This window comes from Beauveria bassiana (assembly GCF_000280675.1).
Source record: "Beauveria bassiana ARSEF 2860 unplaced genomic scaffold BBA_S00009, whole genome shotgun sequence".
Lineage (NCBI taxonomy): Eukaryota > Fungi > Ascomycota > Sordariomycetes > Hypocreales > Cordycipitaceae > Beauveria > Beauveria bassiana.
Window position 1 is genome coordinate 854,568 of NW_007930844.1, and position 27,609 is coordinate 882,176.

Here is a 27,609-nt window from a genome sequence, read left to right on the forward strand (position 1 = left end):
GGCGGGGAACTATATCATCAACCATTGTTAGATGTATGCATCATGGACTGGATACTGCTCATTTGTGCTTTGATTATGAAAAGAGGAGAGAGGAAGCTTTTGGCATGATTCATTTCTGGTGTTTAGCCTATCGTTTGCTCGAGTCTGGAGATGATGGAGATGGAAAGCCTCCAAACGATTCTTGTTGGCTTATTAGCGTCATCCAGGTCCAGTCAGGTCCAGTCAGGTACATGACGATACCTGAGTGCTTTCAGCGCATTCTAGCGCTGCGGCTGCCCCTCCTATCCACTAATGTCAAGCCACTCAACGACTCTCCGCCGAAGCCGTGAGCGGCCGTGGGCTGCATTAGTGCTACAGCCAGCCACTAATTAGTACCTTACTTGGCAGGGCCTGGTTTGGCCAAACCCGGCCCCGCCCGGGCTCCAACATGGCTTAATTGGGCGCGTTCCATTTTGCTGGGAAATGCCCTACGGAGTACTTTGCCTACCACTGACTGAGTAATACGGAGTTCTACCAGTATTATTAGAGCCTCCTTGGGTCCTTGACCCCCCCCCCCCCCCCCCCCTTTCGAGTCTGTCCTCGCCTTTTCCATGTGCCTCACCTCCACTTTCCCCTGCAAAACCTAAACGTTTGTCGTCGCCCGTGTCTCAAAGCCTCGTCCCATTCATTCAGTCTTGCAGGAAATTCTTGAAGCTGCTCGTCTCTCGCACTTTTAGGCTTCAATATGGCTTCTTCCACAAAGCAGCTCTCCCACCGCTCCTTGTTGCACCGCTTTTCTCGCCTCTCCTCGTCCTCGTTTGGACCTGGCTACGCCTACCTGTAATGCAGCTCTGCCATGCATGCAACCAAGCTCCTGTCCGCCGCAATGCGTCGACACCTTCAGGTGGCGCCATCGGAAATTGGCCTCTCGGCTGACCTAGGAAACGTGCGTGCTGTCTTCGAGTTAGTCGTCTTGTCATAGCCAGCATCCAAGGATCATGTACCATGTTGCATCGCCATCTCTCCACTCCAGCTCATGCGCTCGCCCACAGCATTTCTCCGGCCTCGCCTGCAACTTAAACTAAACTTGGCATTTCTCTTCCAGTCGTTTTCTTTTGTGCCTTTTTTTTTCTCGTCCATCTAATCTCGTGCTCTGGTCTGGTGCTCCTGTGTCCTGTGGCTTGACCTCGTCATTTTCCTTCCTTGGGCTCGTGTATTACTTGACTGCCCTCCCCTCTCCCCATCCATTTGTCAGACTCCTTCCCCCAAACATCAAACATCTCTCTTGATTATTCTGCTCTTCCCCTGGGCCTTGATCAAGGCATACTACGTATAGTTTGCTATTGACCTGGTGGCGCAACCGGATTCCATCCCCTGCGTGTCTCTCTCTGGCAGCCTCCCCCACTGCTCACCTTGAACCAAAAGCCTGTCTCACATTGGTGTGTCCAGCGTAATTTATTACTGGTACGCGCGACTGTTTGCTTCTTTTCTCCGTCTCCGACAGAGACATTGCTCTTAATACTGCGAAGCAGCACCCATTCCTTTTCTCTTCTGTTTGTCTTCCAGTTATGGTTTGCTGGTCCGATAGGTAGTCTTGGAAGCTTCGGAAGTCTGTTCAAAGCTTCCCCCGAGAGACGACCTGTCCGATTGCTACCTCTACTCGCCATGTTCGTCAGGTCCATTCGAATATGGGCTCTGCTCTGCCTTGTCCTGGCATTGCAGCTTGCCACAGCCCAGAGCTTCCAAGCTACTCGAAGAGCCGACGATGCCTCGCCGACAACACACGCTCCAGCATCAACCACAACCAGATCACCCAAAGAGACAGAAAAAGAACAAGTTGGGAAAAGTGACGACAACTCCAAGACGGGATCTAGCGACGCAGACAGTTCTGTCACGGCGACTGCAACGAGCACCGGTAATATCACAGTCAGTGAAACTAGCACGGGAACCACCACGCCCACGCCCAGCTCGACGGGTAATTCGACCTTCCTCAATGGTAAGCTGCAACTCGAATGCACTGCAATATTATTTTTTTCTTGGCTAACATTGGCTAGCTACAATCCCTCATGGTCAATTGCCTCTCGCGCCAAAGCTAACTCCGGGATGGGGCGTCGCTGGCACCATTATGATGCTTACTGGTCTGGTGTACGCTCTCATTGGGATTAAGAATCCCTGGGTCCACGCCTTTTTCTCGACCGCCTACATGGTAGCACTGGGTGTTGCCGTGCTCATTGTCTATCTCATGAATGTTCCACTGGGCAATGGCTTGCAAGGAGGTTACGTCGCAGCCATTATACTCTCCGGTTGTGCAGTTGGAACGGCCGCCATGTTCTTCAAGGATTTGACTGAAAGTCTGGGATGTGCTCTCGGGGGTTTCTGCATTAGCATGTGGCTTCTTTGCCTCGTTCCCGGCGGCCTGCTACATTCCACGGCCTCGAAAGCCATCTTCATTGCCTGCTTTACGGTTGTGGGCTTCGCCTTTTACTTTAGCCGCTTTACTCGCGACTGGGCTTTGCTTATTTCTATTGCCTTTTCTGGCGCCACTATATCAGTCCTCGGTATTGACTGCTTCAGTCGAGCTGGTCTCAAAGAATTCTGGGCTTGGATCTGGGCCCTTAACGACAATCTTTTTCCTCTGGGCGCAGATACATACCCAGTCACGAGAGGCATCCGAGTCGAAACTGCGGCCATCATAATCATTTTTCTCGTTGCCACCATGTCCCAGGTCAGACTATGGAAAGTTGTCCGCGAGAAGCGTGAGAAGCGGGCTGCGCTTCGTGCCGAAGGTCAGCGGAATCTCCAGGAGGAGGAAGAGACTGTCGGTCGACAAATTGAGGAAGCCAACGCTCGTGATCGCGCTGAATGGGAGCGCGTATATGGTGACGGGGGCGCCGAGAGTGTTACAGCTTCGCAACTATCTGACGGACGTGTTCAAGAAAAGGACCTGTCTCACAGCAATGTTTATGCCGTCAGGGGGCGATCTGGTGATGCTACTGAAATGAGCGACCTGTCAGAATGCGGCCACAGCGCCATAGACCAGCTAATGGCTGGTGAGGGTGATGAAGGCGGAGTGACTGTGCGAGTCGGAACCGATGACCTCCCGGAGAGTGTGGCGAATGACATGTACGAGGGTGATGAAAAAGGCCTGATTAGTGAGAGCAACGCCCAGGGTCTGAACGCTTCCCATCACTCAGCCACTGGCGAAAGGCGAACGTCAAAACTCTCAACCAGAAGCAAACGTGCCTCTGGTAATACCGCTGCCAGCAGCAGGGTTCTGGCCAACCCGCAAACCGTTACGCCTTCGCCCGAAATCGTACCTTTGCCATTCAGTGTACCTCAAGGCCATCTCACTCAATCTGAGCGATCTTCTGTCGCAACGTTCGCCGATGCCGAGGAAGATGCTACCTTGGCGATTCCACACCGCACTGAAAGGTCCTCAGTTGTCAAGCGCTTATCACAAGGATCCGCAGATCTTCTACGAAACCTATCACAACGCTCGGAGCGCTCGAACCACGCGCCCGAGCTTGCCCGCAATGGAGGCGGAAGTACCGAAATGCTTTTGACAGAGGTTGAACCGCATCGTCAAGACCAAGATAACGAGTCTCTTGCCGCCACAATGGACGTTGAGAGTGTCAGCGGTGGCCAGCGTCGTTCCTTGGACATGGATGATGACAACGTGAAAGAGGTTGATCCAGAGACTGTTGTTGAGGATGCCGGCACATCAGAGGAGAGACCCGAGGTCAATGCTGAAGTGACTCAGGCGAAAGGGACCGCAGTTGACCAGTCGAATGCGAAGTCTCAGAAAGCAAAGAGGCAAAGTACGACGTCTCAAAACAAGACTACCAGTCCAACAAATTCCGAAGACCCCGATCAGGCAGTCAGCCCGCCGCAATCCGAGGTGGTCAAGTCGGTTGCATCCGAGATTTCCGGTCCCGTTAGCCTGACGAGAGAGCGTCTTCCGAGTTCAATGTCCCGGGTCGCATTGTCCTACCGTACAAATGAGTGGGCTAAACACTTGAGCAACGCCGACCTACCTGATGTGGATGAGCTACCAGTTGAGAAGCCCGCCCGCACAAAAAAGGCCACCAACGAGCGTGTCAAGCCAGTCGATGTGCAAGAACTTCAAAGGACTGCAGAGGATGGAGCCCCGGCGCCTGCGCTTCCACGTTCACAATCTCGGCTATCTACGATGTCTACTGCTAGCGGAAAACCGCAGACTCCAACACCGACCGACACCGAGCCCATTCAGGTGGCTAATCTCGCGGCTTCTGCACCCTCGCGTGAAACGTCTAGCTTTGTTGCGCCAAAAGACGCTACGCCAATTCCCAGGTTGCGTTCTGTCTCTTCTACAAACATGCGCAAGTCTTCTCCGACAGTTCGGTCCATTCCCGAGGAGCGACAAGATGTCGATACATTACCAGCAGCCCCTGAACAGGAAGAAGAACCATCCAGAGAAGCAAGTCCTGTACTGGAGGCTGGTCCGTTTCTCAAGCCCACTGGTGCTTCTGGTATAGTCTCGTACTCCAGTCCGCAAACACTCCTTGGCCAGCGCGAGATTTTTCTGCGCAGCAAATCGCAGGGAAGTCTTGTGAGTAGCGTTGGCGACATGCAAGGCACGCCGCTCCCTCCCATGACAGCCCCTAGTGATGCTGGCTCTCTGCACAACTACCCCATGTATGCTTCGGGCTTTGCCTCGGATCCCGACGAGATACCACTGAGCCAACGCCGCTCCATGATTCTCAGCAGCCGCATGTCGATGAATGAGTCGTCACTCTCTCTAAATCGCGCCGGGAGTCGCGCCGGAAGTAGCCACGGCGGTGCCGACAACCTCGCCTTCAACTCTCACCAACCCAAGCGAACTTCAGGGCTCCCCTCATCGGCTGCGCGAGACATGCAGCTAGCCAATTTCCGCATGTCTGTCTCACAGGATTTGCGTGCCGGTAATCCCATGATGTCTGGCGGCGGGCGCGAAACGCCCTTTACGTCTACCAACTCTCTGCTTGGTGGTCGTGAAGCCGAGGTGCAACGCAACATTGAGATGCAGCGCCACGTTCTTTTGGGGCAAAAGGAAGCCGAGGCTCAGAGGAGAGAGATGCAGCGCCGCGATAAGGAATCCTCTGATCGTGCCTTTGACGACCGCATGCGCCGCGGCGACCTGATTGATGCCCACCGCGAGGCCATGCGCAAGATGCAGCGAAGTGCTAGTAAACACTAAACGCAGTCATTCCTTGACCCCTGGCATTTCTTTTTTCTCAAAAACAATTCTTTTCTGACTTTGCAAGTCGCACGATACCTCCGTTCTCTACCGTCACCGCACCACACGATGCCTTCAAATTCTTTTCAATGTCAACATGAAAAAATCGAATACCCCCTAATACCAGTTAACAGCACAGCCGCCTGGGGCAATTTCCCCTCGTGCGCGATGGCCACATATACCAGTTGCACTGCTAGGTCACCAAATGCAAAATTTATTGCCCAGGCGTTTTTTTGGATCAATATGGCCCTTTATTTTGATTTGCTCCGTCTCTGTGCGCAATAGAGACGAGCTATGGCAGTCCGGCGTATACATAAAATAGTTTACTTGTTCATAATTGAATGCATTTCCGAACTTTAATATCATCCTGTCTGTACCTGAGATGTGCATACCATTGTGGAAAATCAAAGCCCTCGGCAGAGAAGAAGACGACATATAGAAAAGTCTGCCAAAAAATGTGAGCATAGCACCAGAAGCAACCAACCGTACTCATCAACGCTGAAATTAGAAAAAAAAGAGAGAGAAAAAAAAACAGAATAGATGTAAAAGCTATGGGCGCTGGTGGTAATCAATAGCGTCGGGTGCGACTCCAGAGTTTGAGGGAGCCCCAGGAAGATCTAGGGCCTCCGAAGGGTGAGGCCGGCCTCTGGCCACTACCGGCAAGGAGAAATTCCTCGACCGCGGAGGTGAAATTTGATGCTGGGGTGAAACTGCCTGTTCACGGATTTCATCGTCGTTTCGGCTTTGGAGGGAAAACACGGATGCCTGGGCGAGCGGAGGTAGCACCGGAGGCTGTGATGGAATGGAGGAACCGAGGTACACAACGTCCGTCTTGGTTCGGAAGAGGAATGGATTCCTTGGCAAACGGCCTGTCCAGCTCGGTGCAAGAGGCGGAACTGGAGCGTCACCGCCGAGAGAGGTTGCCAAACGAGGCGTGAGCATGCGAGTGAGGTTGTGGCTCAATGTGCTCTCGCTGGATGAGATGCTCTTGGACATGAGGTGAGAGCCGCCCTTGCACTCGGAAGAGCTCTGAGACGGCTTTGTTATCCTAGGCAAGGCTTTTAATATGGCATAACTTGCCAACAGGTGACAATGACACTTACCCCGTAACGCGGGTGAGGAAGCCGCTCGAACTAGCTGTCTGCGTCGCACTTCTGTCTGGATCATACTCGTTGTGCAAGTTGAGCCAAATCTTGCCGAGACCAAAGTAGAGCAAAACAATGCGATATGAATTGATTGCGTCTTTGGTCATGCCAAAGAAGAGAAAGATGGGAACGGCGGTAAAGATGGATATGTACCCGTTGTTGAGACTGCCAAAGTCGTTGAATCGGCTAGGTATGAATATAATGGTTTCCCATGGTAGAGAAGTCTTTGAGTGATGAATCTCGTTAAAGTTGAACGGTCGTAAAACTCCCAGAGCCTGGACATTGAGGAAGCACAGAGTGATTGTGATCGGGAGGAACGGAACGAGGATGGACGTGACCATGAGGTAAAGGCGGCGTTTGGTTCGTTGACTTCGCAAGAATGCAGCGCGGCTGCTAGCTAGGGCCGAAGAAGTAGCTTTGGCTACTTGACGGAATCGGAAGAAAGTTATGACTAGGAAATGTGTTGGTTGGGGGCTTGTTTTGTAAAGCGAGGTTTTGCTCCAGCATGGACTTACCAGCGTAGATGCCAGCAACCACCGAAACAACGAGCTGAGCGATGATGAAGAAGACTAGATATGGCCAGCTCGAAGAAGGCACCCAAGCGCATCCCATCAGCGTGCCGACAGCGTAGCGCTGGGCGGCCAGCGGCCAGGTAAAAGCCAGCTGCACCATGGGCAGGGGAAAGATGATGAGCGCCTGGATGAAGTTGCGGCGCCTCTTCTCCCGCACCGTCATCGGGTGCGCGCGCATGACGCCCACCTGGTGGGCGAGGTTGCGCATAATGGCCAGCAGGCAGGTGACGTAGATGCCGGCGCAGCCATTGTACACAAACTGCTCAATGTCACAGAGGCCGTAGCCCGGCCACCACGCCTCCATGTCGTCGGTGTGCCAGAGGGCCGCCGTGACGATGGTGAAGATGTTTTTGATCTCGACGACGGTGATGAAGACGACGGCCGCAAACTCGCCGTTGCGGTACAAGAGTCGGAGCGGCACGAGGCAGACCAGGTTGGCCATGACGGCGAGGACGATGCGGAGAACAAAGTTGGCAGTGAGGGACGGGGTGGTAAAGGGCGGGATGTTGGGGACCGCCATGACGATTGGCGAGATGCCCTCCCTCAGGACAAGCGAGGAATTGTCCATGATTGTCTATGAAAGATGATGCGTTGAGTGGTTTTTTTGGCGAGATACGGGGTCGTGAAGCTGGAGTGGGAGCAGGGAGGAAGCAGATCAAGCAAGACCGAGGAGACTCAAATCGTCACCAGTCATTTGAGACAAGAAACAAGGGAAAGCTCCAAGAATGAGAAGAAAAGGAACAGACTGTTTGCTCAGATTGGAAAAGGTTTGGGGCCCGGCGCAGAGTGAAGTGATGGCCGCACAGCACCGCATCCTTATACATTGCGTGCGACTGGAAGAGACGGGGGACTTGTTTTAATTCACACATGGCAAAGCAATCAACGCAGGTAAGCGGGAGCTGAAGACCCCTCCCCCAGTGTATAGTCACATTCTCTGAGACGAAAATAGCGAACAAAAAAGAACCTCAATAACACGAGGACGAGTTGTGGAGTGTGCGGGATGATCCCCCTTGGTGGCACATTGGGGGCCCTTTCTCATCGTCGCAGATCAGGCACAACTCCCCGACGGCCAAGCCCGATGACTGACTAGCCTCTATAGAGAGCGTTCTGCAGTCAATTGAGACACACACCTCACTAGTTCAACAAGAACAACAACACTCGCTGAAAAGAGGCCCCCCCCCCAGATGTGGCGTCCAACTGCCGACAAGACGAGGTTGGCGGGCAAGACGAGTTGATATGGGTTTCATGCCCAGGATGGCTGATGACGGATTCTGCAACGGGCCATCCCGGAGGCGTGCGTTGGCCATGTTTGAGCGGAAATGCAGGTCGTGGGCTTGTTCAAAAGGGCTGCTCAATGTGTTTAAGCGCGATCCTATTGATACCCAAAAAGGGTAATTCCAGAGGCCGGAGCGGGAAGTGGGTCCGAGACAAGTCGGTGCTTTCTTGTCCAACGTTGTTGTTGTTGTGGTGAGAAAATTCTTTTTGTTAGACCAAGTCAAAAGAAAGGAAGAATAGACTAATTATCATCATAGTTACTGTATCTGGTTTAATTCAGATCTTGGCGTGGGGGAGACTTTAGTGCGGTTGAAGCAAAAGCCGTGTCGTACTATCGGGGGAACGAGGCAAGGCAAGTCAATGAGGGCTGTCCCCCCCTCCCCAGCACGGCCCAAGTCAGACAGACTGCAAATCATTCCCGAGTGTGGTGCAGCAGAGCTTTTTCATTGAAGGATTTGAAAGATTGTGTGTTTTATTCGCGTTTCTCAGCTCCCAATACGACAAACCCTGACCCTCGAGCTGACTTGGAGCCTGTACACGGTGAGACCGGCGCAAAGGCCGGGGTGCAGAAGAAAGAACGCCGCATCTAAAAAAAAAAAAAAAAAAAGGCTGCGTGATGACGCTTGTGCAGACATCTGCCGGCTGAGCAATGATGGGGGCCGCCGTATGGTCATCCCGAGTCTGGGATGGACGAGTTGATCCATAGTTATCTTTGTAGATGGTATAGCGATTGGCGGACATCAACTTGTGTAACTTGGTCAAGATGGTGTTGCAGAACCGTAACTGTATCTGGTACCTAGCATGCATGTACTTAGCATATTCAACACTGCTGATTTGATTACTCTAGTCTGACTTGAAATCTAGAGTCGGCGCTGGCTTGGTCAAAAGCCGGCCTTGACGGCTCTTGGTGCCCCGAATCGACTATATTATCAGCCATGGAGCGAGACAATGGCGCTCAACGGTCTGGAAAAACTTTGCGCCTTTTGCATCGCAGAGATCCCATCTAGAAATCTGTATCGAGTATTACCAATCTCAAATTTCTTCTGCGAGCTCAGTGTTGACGTAGCACCGGATACAAGCAAGCCTCTGCCAAGCAGCTGTACGACCTCGATCAACGGGGGCTTATTTAAAGCCTGTAATGCACCCGCATGAACAAGTATAGAGTTGGCATGAATCTGATCATCTCGCGCTCTGCATTGTGTGGGCGGGATGCATTGTCTTTTAGAACCTTGAGCAGCAAGGGCAACTCGTTAGAGCAGTACATGACCAGTACGCAAATCTCTCACCTATAATCAGGTACCACTTACAAGTCCAACTTTAATTCAGCACCCCCCCTTACATTAGCATAACCAATCAGCGTGTCTTCATGCCCCAGGCCTAATCTATTTCGCAAACTTCGCGTCTCAGACGCGATCCTGCGCCCCTCCTTTGGCCAGCATTTGCGTCCTCAGGCTAAGGTACTTTACATCAATCGGTCTCAAATCCTGCCACTCACCCCAGATCAAGATCATCATCACCATTCAACATTCATTTGCATCCTGTCGCATACCATCTTCAATACCCCCCCTCTCTCTCTTCCACAAAACCAATCCGCCCGACAAAAAATGTCTTCTTTTCTATTCCGTCGCGCCGCCGCCCCTGCGGCCTCTGCCGCCCGCGCCTTTAGCACCTCGTCGCCGCGCTCCGTTGCCCGCATCACCATTGTCGGCAACCTCGCCGACACGCCCGAGGTCGTGACCACCAACAGCGGCCGCGAGATCATCAAGTACGCCGTCGCCAGCAACTCGGGCTCCCGCGAAAACCGCCAGACTTCGTGGTTCCGCGTCACCAGCTTCGCCGAGGGTCCCCGCAAGGATTATCTCCTGACACTGCCCAAGGGGTACGTGCATCTGTCCAAGAGAAAAACAGAAATACTTTTGGGAAAAAAATCCGTCCATTTACTGACGACGAGATCCTTATAGTACCAGCGTCTTTGTCGAGGGTGACGCCAGCACCGGCACTTACCAGGACAAGGATGGCCAGACTCGCAACAGCTTCAACATTGTTCAGCGTACGTATAAACTTTTACATACCTACTCCTTCAGAAATCGCGATTCGAGCCTAGGAATATGAAACTAATTGTCTACAGGCAACATTGAGGTTCTCAGACGCCCTCAGTCCCAGAACGAGTAAACGCCTCCGTACCAACTGGATGGCTTTGGGCTAGCGAAGCGCATTTCTTACGTGCCATGTTGCGCAATGCAGAGCGCTTGTGCGGCAGTGTATAACTCCCCTTCCGAGGTCAGAGGACGGTGGCGCATATGTTTTTGTTGTCAGGGATATGTCAATTCTCTACATGTCTAGCACATCTCGAGTCTGTGTCGGAGGTGTCCAATGCTACTGTATGCAGTCCAAACATGGCGTGCTCTTCATCCTGCGCGTGTAATATAATAAAAGGCCACAACTACTTGAATTCTATCCCAAAAGCAGAACCGTCCACCCACGCTTTCTATGGTGTACTCCTTCTTGCACGCCTAGATTGCTATCCTCGAAACATCTCTAGACAAGACGACAGCTGTCCATGCAGCCGAAACCCGCTGCTACGCCGCCCTCTTCGCTCTTGTCTCCCTTGGTACGCAGCAGATACCCCGCCTGTTCATTGTGATGTATCTCGTCCGTCTTCTGGTCCCACAAGCAGGTGCCGTAGATGCCGAGCTCGCAGATGACGCCACCCTTTTCCACATTGCCGTTGCGCAAAATCAGGTTCGACACGGGCGGCGGCGTGATGAGCTCCATCAAAATGTACGAGCTCCAGTGCGCCTCGGGTATCGACTCGAGGTACGCCGGGATGGCACCTCTGTAGATGTTGTGGCCGCCACCTTCGCGCTGCGGCTTCAGCACGTACGCCTCGGCCAGCGCCGGGTCGAGCGCCTTCTTGCGCGCCTCCAGGCCCGCGGGCGACGTATCCATGGGGTATATGTTGGTAAACGTTTTGGACAGCTCGGCGACGTGGTCGGCGGGGGCGGCCTTGATAAATTTGCCCAGGACGGACGGCTCCGAGGGGGGCTGCGGCGTGGCCAAGACTTGCTGCACCTTCTTCGTGCCGGCCAGCTGCGTCAGCACCGTAGGGCACTTGATGGCGGACGATCTCTCAATGTGGTAGCGTGCATCCCACGCGTCCTGGTCAGGGAAGTCGCTAGGGTCGTACATGCCGCGCAGATAGACGACGGCGACCTCGTACGTCTTCTCGGGATTCTGCGGTAGGTGGTAAAGGAGCTGGCGCTTAGGCGTGTCGGCAATGGATGTGTGCTTTTTAATGTTGGAGAAGGTCAGTCGGAAAAGAGGCACCTCGGGGGCAACTTCGGCAAGACGGTATTCGAGATGGCGCTGGTCAAAGACGTTGCGTTCACCATCCTGTACCAGGAAAAGTATGCACTTTGCGTGACCCAGCTCAGAAGCAGGGTATGCGTAAAAAGCCGTTTCTATCCCAGCTGCCAGGCCGGGGATGCTGTTGTTTGATGGAAGCTCCATCATATCAGTAGGGATGGCATTCTTCAACAGAGGGTACTCCCTCGTGGAGAGGTATCTACGCAAGAGATCAGCATAGTTCAAGGGCTCGCTGGCGAATGTGTCATGAGACTTGCTTGTGTAGACGGGATGTATAGTATGAGAGACCGCCAAATGAAGCAGCGATGGTGTTGAACTCAACTTGCTTGACCTGGAATGTGGGCGAGCTTGTCGTATTGTCTTGATGTACCATGTAGTCGGAGCGAAAAATGCCCAGCGACAGAGACTATGGCGTATGAGAATATGATTCATGATCAATGTAGTCTGAGGCTCACCTGTGTGTATCCTTCAGCCTTGACCTTTTGGTGAACGGTCCACAAGTTCTTGATAAACTCATCGCCTTCAATGACTCTGGTCCACATTAGCTGCCGTATTATAAGTGTACTTGATAATGATGCACGCACTGATTAACAGTGTCTTCGATGAACTGTTCGTTGCTGCTCACAGCGGCATAGAGCTCGTTATAGGTAGTCTGCACCCCGAGGGCTTGGGCAAAGCACTGCCGGGGAAATGGACTAGGAAACAGCGTCACCGGCGCATTAATAGAAGCAATGCCCTTGGGATCGGCCTCTGCAGAAATAACAGTCGGCCGAGGCCGAACCACCAGACCGTTGCCTGCAGACCAGTCACTGATGGTGTTGACCAGATGCTCCGTCTCTTGTGCAGAGAGCGATGGCGGGTATGCCGCACTCGTCAGGCAAGACATGTCGCAAGGCACGGTTCTGACCCAAGTCAGAACTAGAACTCTGGTAGGAGATTCAGACTGGAAATACACTGATAGTTGGGCACAAAATTTAACCAACAGATTCTAACGCAGGCCAAGAGCTGAACGGTAAGAAGATTCCATTGCGGTGCCGGAGCAGCTTATTAATCGCGAATTCGCTCACCTCCGCAAATAGTGGCACCGCCGCTTTGCTCACTAGTTGGTTAGAGATCGATCTGACGAATTCGGCATCACCAAACTTGGAGGCGCAAAGAGTTGTACGCCGCACGAGTGAGATGAAAATGAATTTGCTACTTGAAAGAAGCAATCGAGATAAAGAGACCGCGTCTTTTCGCTGCAGAACCTGCCTTGACGTTGTTTTATACCCCAACCCTTGTCTGGCCAACCAGAAAAATACATATGCTTTGGCTGTCCTTACTTCAAGTAGGTAGCGAATTATCATTAACATTATTAGCAGCCTCATAGTGCCTTGATAATGCATAACTGCAGATGGAGGACCCAGAACCCCTTATTAGGTACCTAGTTATTAGGTCCTGACACGCCTGGCGCGTTGCAGCGCGCAAAATTGAAAAGAATGATGCACCGACCCACTAAAATTACAAACTGGATTCAACGTGCTAACCTACCTTTGCGCATGCAAGATACGTCTCTGGCCATCACATTGATGCGGCAAATGATTGTTTTCGAGTGAGGGTGCTACGTTGTGTTCGCTGTTTGTATGTATGTAAATTGCGAGTATCAGTTGTCAGGCGAGCAAGAACGCCAGAAGTGTCAGCTGGTCAACCCCTGCAGCAAACGCCGAAAGTCACTGCATCTCCAATTCCTACTCCCGCAGCATCACTCCAGCCAAGACGCCACGCTCCCCATTTCTTATTGAGCCTTTATCGACGCTGCATGGTCTTGCGATGATCCGAAGCTCAGTCTCACATCCTCGAGTCGCCCGCATCTCCACTACTTCTGTCTATTCGGCACCACCTCACTCATACGACAGCCTCCCATTGGACCTTTGCTAGAGAAAGACCTCACAGATGTAGAACGTACGTGGCGAAGGAGCTTTCTCGGCTGGCTCAACGCGACTTTTCTCTAGACTAACCGAGTGCAGGAATAGAAACAACCCCCTACAGCTGTCTCTCATTCGACCTAAAAGAACAGTATGGCGCTGCCCTCGCTGGAGGACCCCTTCCTCTGGGACTTGGACAGGGTCTGCAGGGAGCTCTGCTGTGATGGCGCCGAGTGGACTAGTGATGTATCGGCTTTTGAGTCACGTCTGCGCGAAAATCTCATGGATGGCGAAACTCTATTGACCTACGAACTCATTTTCTCGAGGAAGGAGCTCACGGAATGCCTGGGAGTTACAGCTGCCCGCCATCGAACCAAATTCTTCAGGAAGATTATGAACCTCCAAAAGCAAAGCCCGAGATTCCGTGCAGAAAAGCGCGCGATTGACAACGACGGTGTTCGTGAGACTTCTCCGCCTCCTCAAACAGCCACAGTTCCCATCGCATCACCACCACGACCCACGCCTACGATCACTCCTCCCACTATTGCCCAGACAAATGCTGTTGAGACTGCCCATTCCAAACCGTCAGACGAGCAGCCATCAACACGCCGTCGCTTGGTTCCTACTTTTGTGACAGACATACAACCCGGCACTGTAATGCCACGCATGCCAGGTTTTGAGGAGCTTGAGCCAGAGCCTATCCAACGGCCATATGCCGCTAGTGCTGCTTCGTCGATGGAGGATCTGCCTACCGCTTATCTGGGACAAAAGGCGGTAGCTGCAGAAAGCATTGTTCCTCTGGAGGTGAACTACGATTCCGACAGTGGCCCGGATACATTCTGTTCTGTGAAAGTGTCATCACAGCCGCGCGGGAAGACGCGGGCAATCTACTCCATAGTCAAGAAGTTTCTTCTCAAAAACGACAGAAAAGTTACCAAGCTCCAGTCGGGAACCAAGACCGTTGCTTCCTCCTCCTCCGGCCGCGACGTGGTCGATTTCGACGACTTAGCATCGCTAGACGAGGAAACTCTTCGTGAAATGGCGGACGAAGAAGACGAGAATAAACAGACTAGCTCTGCTTTACTGAGCTCAGAACGAGTGGAAACGATCATCAATGAGGAAATCACAAAATTTAAAACTAGGTGGGAAGAGAAGAAGCTCGATAAGCTGGAGAGAAAGGCGCATCGTCTATGGACGCAAGCCAGCAAACACGGCCAGCTACGAAAACAGGCCTTTGAAACGTGGCGCCAGGCAGGTCATTATCGCAATCGCCTGAGTGCATTAACTCGCGATTTAAGAGTTATGCAGTGGAAGCTTGAGGAAGAGCTGCGTTTTTCAGTGCAGATTGTCGAGCAAACGGTGGAAGATAAGCTGCATCAGGAGTGGCTCACGACCTTGTTCTCCTTGCGGAGTGCGCCACCGAAACCTTCACCTATTTCAACGCAGCAACGAACCTCTCAACGCAAAAGGTCTTCCATTCACAACGACGAGCTTTCCTCCAGCTCTGAAGAAGAATCATTAGAGGGTTTCATTGTTGCCGACGAGCCCGATTTCGCACCTGCGAGTTCTGCGCCATCTCCTAGCGCTCTCTCGCCAACTCTCCCACACAGCCCTCTGTCTTCCACCTACATGCCTACAAATAGTCGGCAGAATTCAGTCATCGATTTGACAATGACTTCTGATGTCGAAGTAGAAGGCGCAGAAGAGAGCATTGTGCCTCACTCGCTGAATCCTTTCACACAGGAGGGGCTGGCAGAAGCCGGTGGCAAAGCTCCGAAAGTCTGGGCAAAACAAAATGATCGCTTTCGCCTGGCAATCTCCATGCTGTGGAAAATGGGCTTCGAGAGACGCGACGCCGTGTTTCAGATTCTTGCTGGATCAACCATTTCTGACATTTGGCTGGATTTGATCAGCCAAGCTCATGACAGGCTTCTCGACGATAGCCACAGACTCATTGATGCAGCTTCCGATCTGATGCGCATCTACTGGAGCTTCGTGAGATGCAAGTATTTTACAGAGCAGAAGTGTTTGAAATTGAGCCAGAAGGACCTCGACAAGTTCGAGGACTCGGAGAAATTATTTCCTCCATTTTGCGGTTTTCTTGCCGAGATTAAAGACGCGTTTCCTCAGCGCAACCAGATCGCCCATCTTGGCGACGACGACGACGACGACGACGAGCTCGTTGAGCTAGACGAGCTGCCAGATGATGCCGGCTCCCGGTCGGCTACGGCTAAGAAGAGCAAAAAGAAGGAAATAGTCCTCGATAAGAGCGGTGTCGAACTCCGCGAGCGTGCGGCTCGCGACATGAAAGAACAAGAGAAGCGGCGAAATGAGTTGAGAGCGGCCATGCGATACACCAACACATACGATAGCGCTTCCGCCCGTTCGCCACGATTTATAATCAACGAATCCAAAGCGAACGATCAGGGGTTCATTTATATCCACCCGGAGATTTCTTCCCGCATCAAAGAGCATCAGATTGAAGGTGTTCGATTCCTTTGGAACCACATTGTGCGCGACTCTAGTGAGCGCCAGGGCTGCTTACTAGCCCACACCATGGGCTTAGGCAAGACAATGCAAACCATCACATTTCTAGTTGCATTGCGAGAGTCTGCACTATCGGATGACCTCACAGTGCGTGATCAGATTCCCCAAGATTTGCGCGATTGGAAAGTCTTGGTCCTTTGTCCCTCGGGTCTGGTCGAGAATTGGAAAGATGAGTTTCTTATATGGGCTCCTAAACATCTAATGGAGGCGATATTTACTGTTGAGGCAGTGCACTCACCTCTTCAAAGAGTCGAGAACGCCAAGGAATGGGCCGTTCGGGGAGGCATACTGATCATTGGATACAACATGTTCAAGTCTGAGTTTCGAAAGGGTAATGAGAAGACGGTTACTGTTGATCGCATCCTCGTCGAAAATGCAAGGGTAGTCATCGCAGATGAGGCTCACAGCCTCAAGAACCCGAAGACAAAAATCACACAAGTCGCTTCAGACTTGAAGACAAGCACAAGAATCGCCTTAACTGGCTCACCGCTGGCCAACAATGTCGAAGAGTATTACGCAATGATCAATTGGGTTGCTCCGAATTTCTTGGGTCCACTGCAGGAGTTTCGCGACATGTACGCCACGCCTATTCACCAGGGCCTGTACAATGACTCAACTCCCTACGAAAAGAGAAAGGCCATCAAGTTACTTCAGGTCCTCAAGACAACTGCGGCCCCAAAAGTCCACCGCGCGACCATGAAGTCGTGTTTAAAGGACGAGCTTCCGCCAAAGGAAGAATTTGTCATTTCGGTCCCGCCGACTGAAATACAGCGCAAGCTGTATGACCTGTACATGCAGGCTACTCATAACAGCGGGGACAAAGTTGAACAAGCTACCTTGTTCGGCGTTTTAAACCATTTGGCGCTAATTTGCGCTCATCCAGCCGTGTATCGCAAGCATGTCATCGAGCTCAGAAGGAAGGGCGAAATGGGAAAAGATGTGGCAAGATTCCCCATGGATACGATACCTCAGATCATGAATATGACCAGCGACCCAGGTCTGGGTCGTGTCGAGCTTTCGTACAAGGTTGAGCTCCTGAATAAAATTCTAGACCAATCAAGTCGGATGGGCGATAAGGTTTTGGTTTTCAGTCAGTCAATTCCGACGCTCGATTACCTGGCCAAACTGTTTGGAAGCCAGAAACGACGCTTTTGTCGCCTTGATGGTTCAACTCAGATATCAAAGCGACAAGACATGGTCAAGAGTTTCAACAAGGGCTCTGAGGAAGTCTATCTGATTTCCACCAATGCGGGTGGTGTTGGTTTGAACATCTTTGGCGCAAACAGAGTTGTCATCTTTGACTTTAAGTATAACCCCGTTTCTGATCAGCAAGCCATTGGTCGAGCCTACCGCATTGGTCAAACAAAGCCTGTTTTCGTGTATCGTTTCGTTGTCGCTGGTTCTTTCGAGGATGATTTACAGAACAAGGCAGTCTTCAAGATGCAGTTGGCATCCCGAGTTGTGGATCAAAAGAATCCCATCAGCTGGTCAAAGCGAATGTCGAACCTTCTGCACCTCATTCAAGATGTCGACGCCACAGAGTCCCGTTTTGACTTCAAGGGGAAAGATGCCATTCTTGACCACCTCTTAGATCACGACGAGGGCCGGGCTATCCTTTCGATCATGTCTTCTGATGCATTTGAAGAAGAAGACGAGACGGCAACGCTGACAGCTGAGGAGCGGCAGGAAGCAGACAGCATGGTTGAAAGGCACAGGCTAAGGATGACGGACCCGGACAAGTACGTGCGAATGACGGAGGCAGAGCGGGTTGTGAGCAACCAAAGACCTACATCGCACATTGCATCGAGCAAGCCGAACAAGGACTGGTTTCCGGAGCGGCCGGACCATGCTTTCGAGGCGACTAGTCATTACGGCTATATTGCTCCTCCAGCTGCGACAGTTTCATCGGGACCCATGCCTATCCTGGGAGCTAATACTTACTACGGCAACAGCGGCAGTTCCCAGGTCATGACGCCCAACTCCCCGATGCTACAAAGTAATACCGCACCTGTGTTTAGTGAGGTATCGTGTAGCGAGGCGCGCGATCAGTTTCAAGAGAAGCTGGCTTTTGCGCTTCGGGCACTCGAGTCGCACCATAATTTGCGGTTTGGCGCAGATTCGAAATCGGTGTGTATTACCGACGAAATTGAAGCCGAGCGACTCAGTCAGAATAAAGGAGTGGCAGCAGATACACTTTGGTGGAACAGTCTGACTAGAAAGCTCGGCAACAAGAAGAATCTTCTGGCGATAGCATCGGGACAGGTTTCGGCAAAGTTCATGGGTAAAAGTCCCGAGAGCGAGATGCAGAGCCGATTTCGAAGCCTGGAGGTTATGTCGGACGATTTTTTCTTAAGCAACATTCAGATGGGGGGCAAACCGAAAGACCCCGAGGTACGACAAGCAAATCAAGAGCACACGGTGCAGCTACACAATGAAGAAAGCAAAGACTGACTGAATTTGACGAGAAAAGAGCCTTTCGAACATCATGCGGTCGCCGACTCGATGGATTGATAATACTATTAACAAAGTACAGGCAAGGGAGGACGCGCGGGTGATGCGGCGGGCAGCAGAGATTCGAGGCGGCGTGCGAACCGACGACAGACGAGACGAAGGAGGGCCAGACCTTCCATCGTGGGCGAGCAGAGTTTTGGGCGGTACGGGCGGCCAAGGACGACTGGCAGAGAGCTTGCTAAGCAGACGAGTGCAAGGATGAGGTTAAACGAATTGCTTGTGGAGGGAGTTTTGGAAAGATGGAGCGGTTCTGGAAAGGGCAGTTATGCTCCGAGAGAGATTGAGGAGCGTGACGCGTGGATGAGGAACAAATTGGCGTTTGGGCAGATTTGGGCAGATTTGGGCAGATATTTGAAGAATACCATTCGGAGGGAGGAGGGAAAGCGCTTGCGGCAGTTGATATACCTGGCTTATTTAGCAATGACAGCAATGGATTTGATCCGGGGGGGTTAGAGAGTGAGAGCTGTGAGTGAGTGGTGCGTACTAGTATTCGTGTCACGGCACCGGTACATGGCGCCGTGTTTACGGCCGATGACGCTGAAGCGTCATTAGTTGACGTGAGCCATTTGTCGGAGCCAATGGAGCCTAGGGTATTCAACATTTCCCCGGACGGTTGGCGGTTAGTGCGAGGCGGTAGGCTGCGTTACATGCATGTCGGAGTGCCGCCTTAAGTCAATTAGGTGGTCGTGGGAGTATATGTTCATGTGCCCCGTAAACAATTCAATTTGGGTCGATATTTGAGAAAACTTGTAATATGCTAGTAGACGCCCTTCACCGTCACTATGAGAGAAAAAGGCTCACTCAAAAACATTCGAGGTGTTGTCCGAAAACTGTTTCGGGTGGAGACCAGACCCAGGCCGAGTCCGGAGCGGCACCGCCGAAGAGCACGCCGAACAGCGAGCCAGCGCCGGAGTGACCCGCTGCAAGGTGCTGCTGGCCAGTGGCCATGGCGCTGAAGAACTCGGGAGCGGCCCAAATTACAGGGCATCCTGCCAGTGCCAGTCCAGTGTCCAGGTGTCCAGGTGGTGTCTACCTAACCCACATCTCGGAGAAAGGTAAAGAGACCCAGATGTGCCTGAGCCACACACCACGCCATGTCGGATTACAGATACCCGTACACGGCCGCGCAAAGTTGGAGATATTTTCCTGCTGGGTATTACCCGGGGGACTGGTATTATTGGTGGCGCACAAGAACAAACGCTGCACGCTCAGCCAGTCAGAGCGCTTCGAATTCGGAACACGCAGCTTACGAAAAACTAGGGCCACCGGCACTACTGGGTTCCGCCGCCATTTAAAAACGGCGCTAGCTGTACTTGGTACAATGGCGTTCCCGCCGCTGGCACCAAAAAGTCAAACTACTGTCTGCCCGTTTCGCCTTTTTCTTCCGCTGCCTTCTTCTCTCTTTTCCATTCTCATCTGACTCGACGACGATCCGCTCTTATTTGTCCCCTTTTCTCTTCATCTTTTTTTTCTTTGCTTTCCCGTCATACGCCCGTTTTCATTGCGTGAGGCATATGATTTTCTAGCACAATACCTTCCAAATCTGATTAATAAAAAAAAAGAATTGCCCCTCGCACGCACCCCTCCTTCAGGCCCTGAGAGACTTGTTCTGATCAGTGCTGCCCGTCTACGTGTCCAATTCAACAGAATTCGTCATCGACCTGCGCCGTCACCGATTCACTCTCTCTCTCACCATGGATAGCGTACTTCGTCAGTCCAAGGCCATGTGCCCTTTCCTCAAGGCTGCCTCCCCTGCCACCCTCCGCGCCATGTCGGCCACGGCCCGCCCCCGGCCATCGTCGCCCTGCGGCGGCACCATGTCCAAGCTGCAGGTCTATGCCCATCGCTGCCCCGTCATGGGCAAGGCCCTCGCCGTGCAATCGTCCAAGTATGCCTCTCTTCCGGCCATCCGCGCCTTCTCCGGTCACGCCAAACCCGCCCGCGCGAGCATCCACACTAGCCGCAACCAGGAAGCCCGCGCCGTTGAGACGCCTTTCCTCAACGGCCGTGACAATGGTACGAGTGAACCTAGACACCAAGTCCCATGCTCATACGACACCAATCGCACGCATTTCATACTAACATGCTCAACAGCAGCGCCCGTCCCTCCCAGCATGCCGTTTCAGCGCAAGGACGCCACTGCCGCCGCCGCCGCCGCCGCCGCCTGCCCGAACCACGGCGCCAAGTTCAACTACGACGGCTTCTACACCAACGAGCTCGACAAGAAGCACCAGGATAAGTCATACCGCTACTTCAACAACATCAACCGTCTCGCCAAGGAATTTCCCCGCGCCCACATGGCCAACAAGGAGGAAAAGGTTACCGTCTGGTGCGCCAACGACTATCTCGGCATGGGACGCAACAAGGTCGTTCTTGACAAGATGCACGAAACTCTAGACGAATACGGCGCCGGTGCTGGTGGCACTCGCAACATCTCGGGCCACAACAGGCATGCTGTCGAGCTCGAAGGTACCCTGGCCAAGCTGCACGCCAAGGAGGCTGCTCTCGTCTTCTCCTCTTGCTACGTCGCCAACGATGCCACGCTGGCTACTCTCGGCAGCAAGCTCCCCGACTGTGTCATCCTGTCCGACAGCCTGAACCACGCCTCGATGATTCAAGGTATTCGCCATTCCGGGACCAAGAAAATTGTCTTCAAGCACAACGACGTTGCCGATCTCGAGGCCAAGCTTGCGTCGCTTCCTCTACACGTGCCCAAGATTATCGCTTTTGAATCCGTCTACAGCATGTGCGGCTCTATTGGCCCCATTGAAGCCATCTGCGATCTTGCCGACAAGTACGGCGCCATCACGTTCCTCGACGAAGTTCACGCCGTCGGCATGTACGGACCGAGCGGTGCCGGCGTCGCCGAGCATCTCGACTGGGAGGCGCACAAGGAGGGCATGCCACGCGGCACCATCATGGACCGCATCGACATTATCACCGGCACTCTGGGCAAAGCTTACGGCTGTGTTGGAGGATACATTGCCGGTAGCTCCAAGCTTGTTGACATGATTCGTTCGCTGGCCCCTGGCTTCATCTTTACCACCTCTCTACCTCCGGCGACAATGTCCGGCGCCAAGGCCTCGATTGAGTACCAGATGGAATACGACGGCGACCGTAGACTGCAGCAGCTTCATACCCGCGCCGTCAAGGAGGAGATGAATGCGCGCGACATTCCCGTCATACCAAACCCGTCTCACATCATTCCCATTCTCGTCGGCAATGCCGCCCTGGCCAAGGCTGCCTCGGATATGCTACTTCAGGACTACCAGATTTACGTGCAATCCATCAACTACCCAACGGTTCCGGTGGGCCAGGAACGCCTCCGCATCACGCCCACTCCTGGACACACCAAGGAGTTCCGCGACGAGCTGGTGGCTGCCGTGGACGAGATTTGGACCCGACTTGGCATCAAGAGAACTTCGGAGTGGGCGGCTGAGGGCGGCTTCATTGGTGTCGGCGAAGAGGGCGTTTCCGAAGAGGCCCTGTGGACCGACAAGCAGCTTGGCATTGAGCAGGCGAGAAAAGAGATGATGGCAACTGGACAGGTTCAGAACGGCACAAGCTTCACCGAAGCGCTGCTCAAGCGCGAGTCGGCTGGTGCTCAGGCTACTGGCGTGGCCGCCGCTTAGAGGCAGGACGATTGCATGCACGACTGCACGACTACACTACTGCATACCCTGCATTGGCTGGTGAAGCGGTCCAACCTCATTTCCATTCTATCTGGATGTGTGCCGATTTCCTCGGTAATATATCTGCCCCTCGTTTTGATCGAACTTTTTTGATAGCCGCTAGGCTTGCGTAAGCTCAAGCAGTTGAATAAAACATGTGATGATGCACCAACTGCATCCTCCGTTTCAAGACTAGAATTTGATTCTGCCTAGTGACGTGACGTAGACGTAAATTGTTGGGTGCACGTTTGTTGCTGATGTGTCCTCTTTCCTTTTCCCAAATATCCTCGGCATTTACTAAACCAATTGGATGGTTGTTGTAGCTAGGGACGGATGGTCTGATACAAGTGCGGGTTAAGGAACGGGCTAAGCAACTCAGCCCACGGCCATGTCGCGTTTGCCGAGTCTGGGGAAAAAGAATGGGCTGATTGCCAATGACAGCCTAGGTACAGGCTACAGGTACGTAGCGAATTTGCACCAAAACGTCAAAGCTGAAGGGCATTCGTATTCTAATTTGATAATTAGGCAACATGTTTTGGGTTTGTGGCTGCCTGGAGTTTTGTAGGTCTAGACGAGTTGCATCCCTGCGGCGTCTGTGGTACAACCTCTGGAGTCTAGCTGCATGGATATTTCTGGAAAAAAACAGTCCCGTACGAGTCAGTCAAGGCCGGTTATAAGCTGGGTGAAGAACAGACCCGATGAGGGAGGGGAAGGGAGGGGGGAGGGAGGGGGGGGTTGAGGGGGGGGTTTGGAAGCTCGGCTTGACTGGCGCGCCACAACGGAGTGGCAACCTGACAAGCCAAAGGGTTCAGCAACGGCGACACCAATCACACCATGTCACCAAGTGACAATTGCGCGCGAGGCTATTAGCCGAATGATTAGTGGCAAGTAAGCTAATTTGGTAAACTGGGGGAAGAGTGGCAAGTCAATTTGGTGGTGGGAGGCAGCAGGCATGGCAGGCAACCCCAGAAAAAAAAAGGAACCTTTTGCAACCCCCCAGAAAATGAGCAACGGGCATAACTAACGAATAGCCATGGCAGCGGATGTGCGGGCCAATTCAGTCCTCCGTTACCGAGGAACGACCCTACTATTCGTATGGTTTGCCAGGGCTGCCAGGCTGCCAGAGCCTACGAATGGTTCAGCCCTTTACCAAGGTACGCACAAAGGCTAGCCAATCTAGCATGTTTTTTTGGTTCATCTCACGCCGTTTCGACGGTTCTCGGTTCATGGGTTTTTGTCCAACGAATAAACAGAGATTCGAGGAAAGTAGGACGACGGTGGCGGGCCCTGAGATTCATCCGTACTGGCACCAACAGAAAAGTACAACCAACCACGACACGGGTTTCAGAGACCTTTTATTTTTTTTTATTTTTTATTTTTTATTTTTTCCTGTTCTTCTACAAATTCCCGATAACCCTATCACGTCGTTTTGACATTGCGACAATCGTGCTTCTCATCAGTCTGTAATTGTCCAATCTGGGGAAAAGGCGGGTTCGGGGTCGCAGTAGCCCGGCATACCGTTAACTTTGTTTGCAGTTGTACTGTACTGTACCAACTTACCGTCACAATCGTCCACCACACGCGCGCAGCAAATTCTTCTCTTGTACATCCAGGGCCAAACTTAAAATAAAACGGCATATCCGCGTGGGGAAACATACCCAGTCGCCCTGTACGGGGATTTTAGTTACGCTATCCCGTGCATTACATTACAGTACATGCGCTTCCTTCAGCCGTCCACGGACAAGTGGGCTTTTACACATACACACAACGTTGCCTGATTTTTTTCCCCCTTCTTTACATTTCTGCATTGGTCTATTATTATTATTTGATTTTACCATCAACATCGGCATCTCCGACTCAACTCGACTCTAGACGCGGTTTCTCAATTCCTGACCTCTTCCTCTTTGCGACATTGCGCTGGCCGCTGCCATCCAAAGAGGCGACCATTCACTTTCCTCTCATTCTTCGGCTCACTGCCCCAGACAAATGTCGCCTGGACGCGGCCCATAAACCACCCCGTCTCATATCACATACAGCGGGAGCTCACAGCTCACCCAACCCACGCATCTGCTCGGCATCGGCCACCGCCCAACCCAACGCAACCCCGGAGCAGGAGCAATGCAGACTGCGCAAAAGGGTCCCAAGGCCTGCACGACCTGCGCAAAAGCAAAAGCGCGATGCATTCCCGGCAATTCAGACGCTGACAAGTGTGAAAGGTGAGTTGTTCCTACAGGAAACCTTTTTTTTTTTTTTTGTTGAGTTGCTTTGTTGGCTATCACATGTCAAACAAAACTTGCGCGGTGGGCTGAGCCCCTCTCTCCCATCACTATCACCTATAGGCTACAGGGGGGCCGGGGTTCCGCGATGGCTAGTAAAGTCGCCAGGGGGGGGGATGAGACAAATCAAGCTAAACGAGGACATTATACGGATACTGACTTTTTTCCCCCCTTGTTGGGATGGTGCAGATGTCAGAGGTTGAACAAGGAATGCTACTCGCGCCCGCCGGCGCCACCGCGCATCAAGAAGCGGCCCAAGAGATCGCGGGTCGCGGAGCTGGAAAAGAGACTGAATGAGCTGTCGTCTCAGGTCGGCCAGGGCCACGCCCGGCTGCCCACGCCCGAGGACGCGGCCACGTCGGAGCGGGCCACGTCGAGCGCCAAGACGGTCCGCAGCGGCGACCTGCAGAGCGATTTGGTTGAGATTGTCAACCTGCAGCACTGGTTTCCCAACCCAGCGAGCTCGCCCGGCGCCGCCAAGGACAAGTCGCCCGCGTCGCCCGCCGGCTGGGAGGCCGAGGCCTTTCAGCACATGGAATCCATCTGGCCGCTGCCCGAGGACGCTGCCGCCCTGCTAGCCGAGTATCACGAGCTGTGGGCCGACACCTTTCCCTTTATCGTGGTGCCGCGCGACATGAGCTCCGAGGACCTGCGCGACCGGCGCCCGTTTTTGTGGAAGGGCATGATGCTGACGGCGTCTTTCTTCGACGCCGCGCGCCAGACGCGCCTCGGCGGCGAGCTGCTCTCCGACATAGCCCGCGCCGCTGTCGTCGAGGGCGTCAAGACACTCGACTTGCTCCAGGGCATGCAGCTGCTCATCGCCTGGTACCAGTACGCCGTCAAAGGCCACCAACTGACCAACCTGCTCTTCCTCGCGCGCTCCATGTGCGTCAACCTCAGCTCGCCCAGCTGCGAACCGCTACCCAGCGACGCGCGTTACTCCCAGCTGGACCCCCTGAGAGCCTACACTGCCACATACTATATGAATACAATGTAAGTCTGATCCGGGACTGCCGGATCTCTAAAAAAAAAAAAAAAAAAAACTGGCTCATATGCTAATCATTTGATACTACAGCGTCTTTGCGACAAATAAAAAGACGGACGTATTTATGAATACGTCTCACGTCGAACTCTGTCTGAAGACACTGGAAAACGCAGCAGAGTACCCCTCGGATGTGTTTCTCGTCAAACTCGTCAAATCGCAGCAAATTGCTCAAAATATTGCCCTAGCCATGTCGTTTGACCCCAGCCAGCCAATGCAGCTCCCCATCCCGGTGTTGGTGCAGTCTTTCCAGGATCAAATCAAGAGCTTTCGAGACACGTTGCCAAAGCATCTACAAGATGATCGTAAGTCAACCTTTTGCCCACTTGAACGACATGTACCCATGTACATCTTGCAGCGGTTCTCTCTTGCTAACAGCCCCTTTAGCGTCATTGGGTGGCCACCTGCTCATTTCTGAGGTACTGCTCACCGACATTGCCCTGTCAGACCAGCACTGCGGCCCCGCCAGCATGCCCGTCGAGACACGCCTCGAGATGCTGTGGTCGTGCATCCGCTCGCTGCGCGCCTTTTTCCGGGCGCGCTTCCTGCACCGCGACATTGACAAGCCGCGCTACGTCAACCTGACCACGTCGGACGTGGCCTACAGCCTCATCACTAGCATCAAGCTGCTGACGCTGCGGCTGCCCGGCTGGGACCCCAAGCAGGTGGCCGCGGAGCTCACCATTACCCACATGCTCCACTGGCAGATCAACGACCTCGCCCTCATCATCGAGAAGCGTCGCTCCGAGCCCACTGCCGCCGCGGCTGGCGGCGCCCCGCCCATTGCCGAGGACCCCTTTGAGCGCCTCCTCCGCCTGCTGTTCAACGCCCGCGAGCTGGTCAACCTGCAGTGCCACTCGGGCGATGCGCAGGCGGCGGCCGCGGCTGCCGCGGCGATGCCGGGGATTCCGGGCCCGCCGGGGTCCTCGCAGACGCTGCTGGGCGAGCTCGACGAGTCGGTGTGGTTTGACATTGTCAACGAAACGGCGTGGAACATGAATGACGAAATCATGTCGGGCTAGAAGAAAGCAGCGGCGTGTTCTGACAGGACACCATGTAAGAGCATACATATATACTTTGAGGCGATGGGATTTCATGAGCGTTTTCAAGGCATTTGTCGTTGAGGGTTTTCACAAGCGATTGGGAGTCGGCGTATCTTTGTAGTCGGTGTGGCAACACCACGTTTCAGGAGTTTTTGTGTTTTTCTTGGAGACGAATCGTCGTGTCTCGTCTACGTTGAATGAGATTTACCAGTTTAATATCTAGGCATCTTGGGTAGAAACAAGTGGTTTTACTCGTGTTTTTTGGTACATTTACTTGATCCAATCTAATTATAACAGCGTTGCCTTTGAAAAGCCCAACTACTACTACTACGCCTTGCCTTTCAAAGCTTCTCCATCATCCACGTGCACGCCCTGCACCCTAGCCAGCACCAGCCATCGCAGATCGCCCTTGGCCGTCGCCCTTTGAATCGAGTAGAGCTCATCCAGGAACGCGGGCACAAAGGTGCCCGGCCCGCGCACCTCGTCCCTGTCGACGGCGTACTGCGCGGCGATGCCAAACACGGCCGCAGCCGCGACGGTCGCGAGCAGCGCGTCCTGCGGATACGCGGCGACCATGGCGCTGACTGTGGTGCCGAGCGTGCAGCCCGTGCCGGTGACGCGGCCGAGCATGGCGTCGCCGTTGTCGACGCGGTACGTGCGCGCGCCGTCGCTGACAATGTCGGTCGGGCCGGTGACGAGTACGACGGTGCGGTGGCGGCGGGCCAAGGCGGCGGCGAGACGGGCGCGTGAGGGGACGGTGAGCTCAGAGGTTGAGTCGACGCCGCGCTGCTGAGGAGCAGCAGCGGAAGAGGAGGTCGATGAGGAGGAGGAGGAGGAGGAGTGCCCGTGCAGGGTTTGTATCTCGGCAACGTTGCCCTTGATGACGGCGAAGCGGCCGAGGGCGAGAATCTCGGCAGATGCGGCGCGTCGGATGGCGGTGGCCCCGGCGCTGCAAAGGCAAGGGGGTTAGCAAAGTCAGTAAAAGAATGAGGCCGGAGTGGGTTGGAGAGAGAGGAGGGGGGTA

General features: G+C 53.4%; 8 protein-coding genes across 8 annotated transcripts in view; 5 read left to right on the plus strand and 3 right to left on the minus strand.

Annotated features, from left to right (window-relative positions):
* Positions 1 to 1,644: 1,644 nt before the first annotated feature.
* BBA_04270 (uncharacterized protein) lies at positions 1,645 to 5,194 on the plus strand (the record flags this gene model as incomplete). Its single annotated transcript, XM_008599367.1, has 2 exons — positions 1,645 to 1,975; positions 2,034 to 5,194. 2 exons carry the CDS (start codon positions 1,645 to 1,647, stop codon positions 5,192 to 5,194), a joined length of 3,492 nt encoding a protein of 1,163 aa, XP_008597589.1.
* Positions 5,195 to 5,782: 588 nt separating this feature from the next.
* BBA_04271 (pheromone receptor) lies at positions 5,783 to 7,518 on the minus strand (the record flags this gene model as incomplete). The annotated part of the gene is made up of 3 exons (XM_008599368.1): positions 5,783 to 6,281; positions 6,337 to 6,829; positions 6,894 to 7,518. The coding sequence occupies 3 exons, from the start codon at positions 7,516 to 7,518 to the stop codon at positions 5,783 to 5,785; spliced, it is 1,617 nt and encodes a 538-aa protein (XP_008597590.1).
* A 2,311-nt stretch (positions 7,519 to 9,829) lies between these two features.
* On the plus strand, positions 9,830 to 10,397 carry BBA_04272 (single-strand binding protein family; the record flags this gene model as incomplete). Its single annotated transcript, XM_008599369.1, has 3 exons — positions 9,830 to 10,104; positions 10,187 to 10,275; positions 10,354 to 10,397. The coding sequence occupies 3 exons, from the start codon at positions 9,830 to 9,832 to the stop codon at positions 10,395 to 10,397; spliced, it is 408 nt and encodes a 135-aa protein (XP_008597591.1).
* A 366-nt stretch (positions 10,398 to 10,763) lies between these two features.
* BBA_04273 (glutathione synthetase) lies at positions 10,764 to 12,477 on the minus strand (the record flags this gene model as incomplete). The annotated part of the gene is made up of 4 exons (XM_008599370.1): positions 10,764 to 11,790; positions 11,909 to 11,997; positions 12,047 to 12,122; positions 12,176 to 12,477. The coding sequence occupies 4 exons, from the start codon at positions 12,475 to 12,477 to the stop codon at positions 10,764 to 10,766; spliced, it is 1,494 nt and encodes a 497-aa protein (XP_008597592.1).
* A 1,171-nt stretch (positions 12,478 to 13,648) lies between these two features.
* BBA_04274 (SNF2 family domain-containing protein) lies at positions 13,649 to 18,755 on the plus strand (the record flags this gene model as incomplete). Its single annotated transcript, XM_008599371.1, has 2 exons — positions 13,649 to 18,433; positions 18,576 to 18,755. The coding sequence occupies 2 exons, from the start codon at positions 13,649 to 13,651 to the stop codon at positions 18,753 to 18,755; spliced, it is 4,965 nt and encodes a 1,654-aa protein (XP_008597593.1).
* A 1,492-nt stretch (positions 18,756 to 20,247) lies between these two features.
* On the plus strand, positions 20,248 to 22,185 carry BBA_04275 (5-aminolevulinic acid synthase; the record flags this gene model as incomplete). Its single annotated transcript, XM_008599372.1, has 2 exons — positions 20,248 to 20,569; positions 20,648 to 22,185. The coding sequence occupies 2 exons, from the start codon at positions 20,248 to 20,250 to the stop codon at positions 22,183 to 22,185; spliced, it is 1,860 nt and encodes a 619-aa protein (XP_008597594.1).
* Positions 22,186 to 24,342: 2,157 nt separating this feature from the next.
* BBA_04276 (Putative Zn(II)2Cys6 transcription factor) lies at positions 24,343 to 26,564 on the plus strand (the record flags this gene model as incomplete). The annotated part of the gene is made up of 4 exons (XM_008599373.1): positions 24,343 to 24,440; positions 24,690 to 25,493; positions 25,576 to 25,847; positions 25,921 to 26,564. The coding sequence occupies 4 exons, from the start codon at positions 24,343 to 24,345 to the stop codon at positions 26,562 to 26,564; spliced, it is 1,818 nt and encodes a 605-aa protein (XP_008597595.1).
* Positions 26,565 to 26,912: 348 nt separating this feature from the next.
* BBA_04277 (hydroxyethylthiazole kinase) overlaps positions 26,913 to 27,609 on the minus strand; it is a gene marked incomplete at both ends in the record, with an annotated part of 2,124 nt that continues 1,427 nt past the window's right edge. Inside the window, one exon of the mRNA XM_008599374.1 lies at positions 26,913 to 27,534. Within this exon, the coding sequence (XP_008597596.1) occupies positions 26,913 to 27,534 (622 nt within the window). The remainder of the gene's footprint in view (positions 27,535 to 27,609) is intronic.